The sequence below is a fragment of the Mesitornis unicolor genome, unplaced genomic scaffold, assembly GCF_000695765.1.
Source record: "Mesitornis unicolor isolate BGI_N332 unplaced genomic scaffold, ASM69576v1 scaffold2516, whole genome shotgun sequence".
NCBI lineage: Eukaryota > Metazoa > Chordata > Aves > Mesitornithiformes > Mesitornithidae > Mesitornis > Mesitornis unicolor.
The window spans coordinates 1-7,674 of NW_010190045.1; the positions used below are offsets into that span (position 1 = coordinate 1).

The following is a 7,674-nucleotide window of genomic DNA, read 5'->3' on the forward strand; positions in this document are numbered from 1 at the left end:
GGTGTGAGTGGCCAGCGCAGCTTCCCGGCCGGGCCGGCCGCCTCCCTCGCCCGCCAGGAAAGATGCCCGGGGTGTTACCGAGTGACAGCACCGGGCCTGCGAGAGGGAGCCCCTCGAAGAAGAACCGACTCTCGCTGAAGCTCTTCCAAAAGAAAGAAGCGAAAAGGGCGCTGGATTTCACCGAGTCCCAGGAAAATGAACAAAAGAGCTCCGAGTGCAGAGGCCCTGAGGTGTAAGTAAAAGTTTACCTCTCAGTAAGCGTTTGTGAAAGCAGCCCAAGAGCTCAAGGAGTCTGGTGCGATGAGTAAACTGCGCTGCTCCGTTTGCTCATTTAAGTTGTATATTTTTGTATAAGGATGTGCTTCAACACGTATTAAATAAACTCCTAAGCCGAGTTAATGAAACTGAACTAGCTGTTCACTATAATGAATCTCTGTGTTTCTCTTAAGGAAGTAAGTTTGCCATGCTGCAGATGCTTGTTGGCCTAAACTTTTTAATAACTTGAAGAAGTCAGCTTATTTGAAGTTAGTTAAGGTAGTTACTCTGATTCTGAATTATTTAAAGTATATTAAAATGTAGGGCTTTGCTAAATTGAGTTTTAATTAAACAATACTGGTTTTTAAAGGTTATTTCTGCTGCAATTAAGGAATCAATTGTGCTGCTTACTGTCGTTCATTAGGCTGTGTCAAGGTCTGAGCAAATCTGTCAGCTCCTTTCATTGCAGCTAGTGAGGAAATTTAAGTGGAAAAAAGAAAAATTGCCTAATCGTGGTCAATTACAAATGTGTTGGTGACTTTAAACTCTGGTTCTTTTGTGTCAGTACACTGCATTAATCACTGTATGTAATGTGCCAGGTTCATTGGTGGGGTGTTTTGTGTGTTGGTTTTTTTTTCCTTTTGGTTTGTGTCCAGAAATGAAGTGATGTGAATCTGGAATGGGGACAGTAATAGAAAATATGTGCTAGGAACTTTCTTAGCGCTGCCTTAGGAATGAACAAAGAACATACGGAAGTATTTTAAAGAGAACTTTTTTTTGATTCTTCGAATTGGTTGTCTCATATTTTTTTACAAAATATGTATTGGAACTTAAAGCAGATTTGCCTGCTTCTGGTAAATCTTGTTTGGTTTTGTGTGGGTTACTGTTGAGCTGTGTTTGGGTGCCCAGAGTAGCCATAAGGACACTTTCACAAACACTTTGACACGATTTTGATCTGTATTCATTAGTGTTAATTCTGTAAAGCTGGCTCTGAGATGGTAGCTGGCTGGGACAGAGATGTGCGTGCACACTAGGGAGAGTTGGTTTCAAAAATTGTCTCTTACGTGCTGTTTTCTCTATTTAATAGTGATCAAGTGGTTCCTGCGGCACAGCCTCCCTCGCTTGTTAGCTGTGAGAAAAAAGACAATATGTTGCCTTTTGTGGGCTTGAACAATCTGGGTAACACTTGTTACCTCAACAGTGTACTTCAGGTAAGATCGCGTGCTGAGGCGTCCTGGTTTCACTGGGATAGAGTTGCAGAAGCAGTTTTCTATTTGAGAAGGCTCCGTTTTTTAGAGGAATGCAGCGCTCGATTTGGTGGGAACAAAGTTGATAAGATGCTTTGTTTTAGTTTTGGCCAGCCCTGGTATGCAGGTGGCTGCAGTGATCAAGGTCTTTAGCAGTTTGAATTAGCCAGGTGCAGAAGCTGAGGGGAGTGAAAGCCAAGACAGCTGACCCAACTGGGCAGCAGAATTATCCCATACCATAAACATCATGCTCGTTACAAATTGGAAAGTTTGCTGGGAGCGGCCCTCTCTCTCCCTGATGGTCGTAATCCATGGAGGGTCTCGCCCATTACTCTGCTCCCAAGGCCTACTCCCCGGTTTGTTGTGACCATCACGTTCTCACTGGAGCCGTGGCGCTCACAGCGTTTGACATCCAGCATTCAGTGCTGGGAGCGCACAGCTTGCGGCTGTTACATGGGCTAAGTATAACCTTGTGTACCTAATTTTTTATTATTTTATTAAATCTCTTTTAATTTCAGCCCATGAGTCTCCTTTCTCAGTTCCATTCCCTGAGTGTGGGGGGGTCATCAGGTGAGAGAGCAACTGCTGAAAAGGAGACAAGGGGCCTCAAAAAGACTATTTCCTTTTGGTTAAGCACAAGTTGATGAGATCCATAGTTTGATATTACACAGAATGTGTCTAGATATAGTGTGAAGGGAATTTAATCACAGTGGGGAAAAAGATGATGCCACAGGAAAAGCGTGTGCCGTAGGTTGCCTTGATTGGGGTGACTTTTCACTTTGCCCACTCTGGGTACCTCCCTGCTGGGAATAATTCTGCATCTTCATGTGCGGTGCAGCAGCCTTGGGAGGTGCAGAGCTCGTTTGGTTCTAAGTGTGGATATGTACGAGGTGCTTCTTACTTTATCATTATTGTTTTAAACTGTTGCTTTCAGGTATTATATTTTTGTCCTGGTTTTAAAACTGGAGTAAAACATTTATATAACATCATTTCAAAGAAGAAAGAGTCTTTGAAGGAGGAAGGAGAGCAAAAAGCAGAAAAGGTAAGGTATCTCACTACACATTCCTTTACTGGTGACTTTGCAAGTGAGGCTGCACACCAGGAGTGTAGTGAAGATTTAACTCTGATGTCTTCTAATGGTAAGAAGTTCTGCAGTATTGTTTTCTACAGTGCTGTTTTAAGATACACTTTGAACTTGTGTTCAGAGTATCTGTAAACTTGTAAGCACGTCTTAAGACTTCGAGAAGGTATCTCACCATGTTTCTGGCAGTAAGATAATTATGATACAGTACTTTGAGTGGATGGAAATTGGAGTTTGGGCAAAGGTGATCTGGGTTTTTAAAGTAACGGATAGTCTGGCTTTGTTTTCTACTGGCAAAAGAGCGATCTGTTGTATGAAACTCACCTGTTCCCCATAGCGGACAAAAAAATCTGTCAAATGTCTGTTCAAAAATGAAGCTGGGGTAGGAGAGAAAGAGTTCAACTTCTTGTTACAGACAAAAATGCAAGTATTTTTACTCTTCTTATTTTGTTCTTGCAGGGAAATTGCAAAGAAGATCCACTGGCAAGTTATGAACTAATCTGCAGTTTGCACTCGTTGATTCTTTCAGTGGAGCAGCTTCAAGCCAGCTTTCTCCTAAATCCAGAAAAATACACAGATGAACTTGCTACTCAGCCACGAAGGCTACTGAATACCCTTAGGTATGAATAATCTTAAACGCATTGTCCAGACTTTCACGTGAAGTTTTTGAGGTCACTGTACAGCACAGCGTTGGAGACTTGTGGGAGGTAGATGGGCTTAAATTTGGGGCCTTTTTACAGGAAGTATATTTTTGTGTTTATTTTTTCCTCTACGTATCATAAACTTGAAAGTAAGTTTTGCACTTTAAATCCAGCAGTAGGTTTAAAACAGTGCTTAGCCTTACGTGTGTGAGTATTTTCATCATTCTGAGAAAGACCCTGCAGGGCTGCAGTTTCGGGGGCGCTTAAATGCGTAAGGCTGTAGCTGCCTTCCCACTGCAATCTGTGACAGAGAGGACTTCTCTCTAGGCCTGGAGAGCACCCTCCCCTGCTTTTAGATATAAACTCACTAATTTAAATCTCAAATCTTGTTAGCCAGTTAGCACAGAATGACTTTGTTGCTTTGCTCGTTTACTTTTACTAGAGAGCTCAACCCTATGTATGAAGGCTACTTGCAGCACGATGCCCAGGAAGTTCTGCAGTGCATCCTAGGGAACATTCAAGAAACGTGTCAGCTCCTGAAGAAGGAAGAATTGAACAAACTGCCCATGGAAGAGCCTGCAGCTAAACTGGAGGAAAAATTTGATCAAAATACTGAGATTAATGGAACAGGCAACCCTGCTGAGGAGGAGGACAGCGTACCAAGTGGCCGTGTTGGAAAGGTAGCTGAAGACAAGCTGCTCAAAGGAAACGGGAAAAGAAAAAGTGATGCTGAGGGTGGCAACGCAAAGAAAAAATCCAAAGTATCAAAAGAGCAAATTGCAGCAGCAGAAGAGAATCAAAGACAAACCAGGTCAAAGAGGAAAGCAACAGGAGAAAAGCTAGAAAATCAAACTGATGCCATCGCCAAGTGTTCCGGTGAAAATGAGAGCGCGAAGCCGACGCAGAAGAAGTCGCGGCTTAGATTAAACTGGTTAAAATCTTCAGGCAAGCAGCCTAGTATACTCTCTAAATTTTATAGTCTAGGAAAGTTAACTACAAACTTGGGATCCAAAGACCCAGAGAAAGAATACGATGACAGTGAGCTTGAAGAGTTGTCTGTAAAATGCAAAAATGGTAACAATATTAAAGAAGAATATCATGAACCAGCCTCTCCTGTGGAAAGCCATAATGAAAAAGGAACTGAGAAAGAACCTAAAAAGGAAGGTTGGTGAACAAGTGTATGGGCTTTAAATTGGTATGATTAAGAAATTGCTATGTGTGGGAAGTCAGGCTTCAGACTGTGTAGCAAGCAGAGCCCTCTAAATGCAAAATTACATCTCCAGGAATTGAAAAAGATTTTTACGAAAGAGAATTTATTTTTATACATGTTTGTTGATATTTTATTTTTTATAACTTGGCCTGTTTAGCTTAGATCTGAAGAGGTATTTCTCTACCATTATGTAGTCGTTGTACAATATTAAAAAATCAGAGTATTACCAGGTTTATGTTATTGCTAATTTCTGTCATCTGTAGTGGATTCAAGATGTAAAGGAAGATTACTGTCAGGAGCAAACGGAATCAAACCCCATTGGCTATGGCTTTGTGTCCCAAGCCTTTCCAAATACTGTCCTCTCCTTCCCTCCCTATTCTTCAGTCCTTCCGTATTTCCAACCTTCCCAGGAAGGGCACCAGCTGTATTATATTTGCTCACTGGCTGGCAGGTATGGATTTTGTTGGTGTCAGTGAGACAAGACACCTCTGAGGGAAGGGCCTTGTTGTGAATTCAGTAATTAGAAATTTGGACCCTTCTTTCTGACCCAACCTCCAATTTTAATAAAAAATGTGTGAAGGAATACAGAATATTTTGAGATCTCCATTTCTTCAGCAGACTTGACTAAAATTGGCTAATGAGTTCAGAAAGTATTGGAGGAGAGGACTGAGGATAGAGACCAGGCAAAAATACAAGTGTGGTGTCCCCAGAGCAGACTGAGGCAAAAGTAGCAAAAAAGGCAGCAGCGCGTTGATAACAAACACGAATTTTCCAGAATATGACACCGTTGTCGCACTTCACACGTAAAACAAGAACCTGATCTTAAACTAGAAATTACAGTTTGAGGGCCAAGAGCAAAGGGCTCCCTGTTCAGTAACAAGGAGATGATATTGTGGGAATTGTGTGATAAGCAACTTTTTTTCTTTTTAGTAGTTATTATTACTACCATGTCTGTGAAAGAGTGATTTTGGGATAAAAATAGCCAGATTCTGAAGGTGTCTTTTGAATAAAGTGAATAAAAGTGATGTGGCATGTGCTTCCTCTAGGTACAGAGCTAGCTGTTCTTGAGCTGGTGGAGAAGCTGTTCCAGGGCCAGTTGGTGCTGCGAACGCGGTGCTTGGAGTGCGAGTGCTTTACTGAAAGGAGAGAAGATTTCCAGGACATCAGTGTTCCGGTGCAGGAAGATGAGCTTTCGAAAACTGAGGAGAGTTCTGAAAGTAAGTAATTATGGACAGGGCCTGTGATGTGAGGCGGTGCTTCAGGCAGCCGCTGAGGAAGGACGGTGCCGTAGCTATCGAGGAACGCTGCTCCTGTTTGTGCTGGTTAAAATTCGAGGCTGTTCTGTTCTCTCTTGTCCTGATTAACTTCAGACTTTGGAAACACAGCGCTGATAATGTAGACAGATCCCGACAGCGTGAAAATTGTTTTGGGCTTTAACGCATAACACAGACTGCTTACAGTCCTTCACTTATGTACGTGATTCCTGGCTTACAAATAGCTGGTTGATTTGGGTCTTCCCTTTCTTCCTGGAGAAGAAATTCTTCTGCTTTTTTATTCATTTTATAAGAAATATCTGCTTTGGTTTTTTAATAAAATAAATGAGAATCCAGCTTTTTTTACTTTAAAAAAAATACATATTTTTTCAGTTATTTAGACTGTCAACGTGGCAACAACAATGGCAGCTGACATGGCAGCAGTAAATTTTGGAAATCCCAAATTTTAAAGAAATGAACTTGAGTTCCCTTGGACTGAATTTGGAGTAGCCTTTACTATTTTTGCCCTCCCTGTTTTGCCAAAGGACATTGGCGTTAAGCGTGCTCGTGGTGGTGTCCATGTGTAAAATGCTCCCGACAGCGTTGGTGATCTCAGCAGCAGCGTGAAGCTGTCACGGGAGCAGAATGTGAAAAAGTGGAAGGGAACTTTCTGGTTATTTTGGAATTTTGCCTTAATGAGTGAAATTTCCAAACTCATGCGCTCAGTTTCCACACATAGCAACAGAATTGGTGCGTGTGATCTGAAGGAAGTTTGGGGAAAAGCATGGATTTTAAGTAATAAAACCACTTCCTGAAGTCTTTATCGCTTCCTGAAGTGATTCAGAGACTTGAACACATTTTCTCTTTCATATATATTGAATGTTCTATCAGCACTGTAAAGTACTTTTTGAACGTGTCTTAACTCGACGTATTTTGGTTTGTTGTTGTTCTGGTGGGATGCATTGGAAATGTAAATAATCGCATATCTGTGAATGTAATGATTCTCTTTTGTAGTTTCTCCAGAGCCAAAAACAGAAATGAAGACTCTAAAATGGGCAATTTCACAGTTTGCGTCAGTGGAAAGGATTGTGGGAGAGGATAAATATTTCTGCGAAAACTGCCACCATTACACAGAAGCAGAACGCAGCCTTTTATTCGATAAAATGCCTGAAGTTATAACAATTCATTTGAAGTGCTTTGCTGCTAGTGGCCTAGAGTGAGTATGCGGATTGACTGTATTGCGAAACAGCGCGCTGGTGGAAGGAAAATCTGGTCAGAAGAAAGTGTTTTGTAACTCTTCCAAAAGCAAAACCAGGTTTCTAGATGGAAATTAGCCTAAATCTGTGGGACGCAGCCCCTCATTGATCATAGAGGCTTTGTATTGTTACAGGTAGAGTCAGAAAGTACCTCCAGGAAAACAGACTTTCAGGAGACTTCTTAACAAAACTTGTGTTATCTGTATTCTCACAACAGCCCGATACCCTGATGTTTCTTAAAGTGTTATTTACTTTTCATATGACCTGTGTGAGTGTAGAGGCAGGTTTAAGACTCCAGCAGAACAAGCATGAGAGCAAAACTGAATGTGGTGATCTCAGCTCGTAGTACTTGGTCTCTGACTGAACGTGAGTGCTGAAATTCGGGGGAGGGGGTGGGAATCAGGAGATAAACGTTTTTAAGATCTAACACACAGTACAGCAATCCTTTAAAATACAGTAACACGTGTCATTCGTGTTCGACTGCTGAGCAATCGGGTTGATGTTATATACTGTAGAAATCCTGATTTTCTGAACGAGAGTATTCTTATGAGAGTGTTCTTTACCTTTTCTTCATAGTTGGGAACTTAGGGGTTTTCGTTAGGAGGGGAGAAATAGGAAAACCCTGTCCCTACAGTAGTGTACACAAATGAAACCGTGCTGTGACACTTCGTGCACAGCATTTTGCAGTACATGAGATTCAAATAATGAAAAATGACAGGAGGCTTCAGCAG

General features: G+C 41.7%; 1 protein-coding gene across 1 annotated transcript in view; it reads left to right on the forward strand.

Moving 5' to 3' along the window:
* Positions 1-62: 62 nt before the first annotated feature.
* USP1 (ubiquitin specific peptidase 1) overlaps positions 63-7,674 on the forward strand; it is a 12,630-nt gene continuing 5,018 nt past the window's right edge. Inside the window, exons 1-7 of the mRNA XM_010186255.1 lie at positions 63-232; positions 1,343-1,466; positions 2,437-2,544; positions 3,043-3,203; positions 3,667-4,388; positions 5,481-5,651; positions 6,702-6,903. Coding sequence (XP_010184557.1) covers positions 63-232; positions 1,343-1,466; positions 2,437-2,544; positions 3,043-3,203; positions 3,667-4,388; positions 5,481-5,651; positions 6,702-6,903 — 1,658 coding nt within the window. The remainder of the gene's footprint in view (positions 233-1,342; positions 1,467-2,436; positions 2,545-3,042; positions 3,204-3,666; positions 4,389-5,480; positions 5,652-6,701; positions 6,904-7,674) is intronic.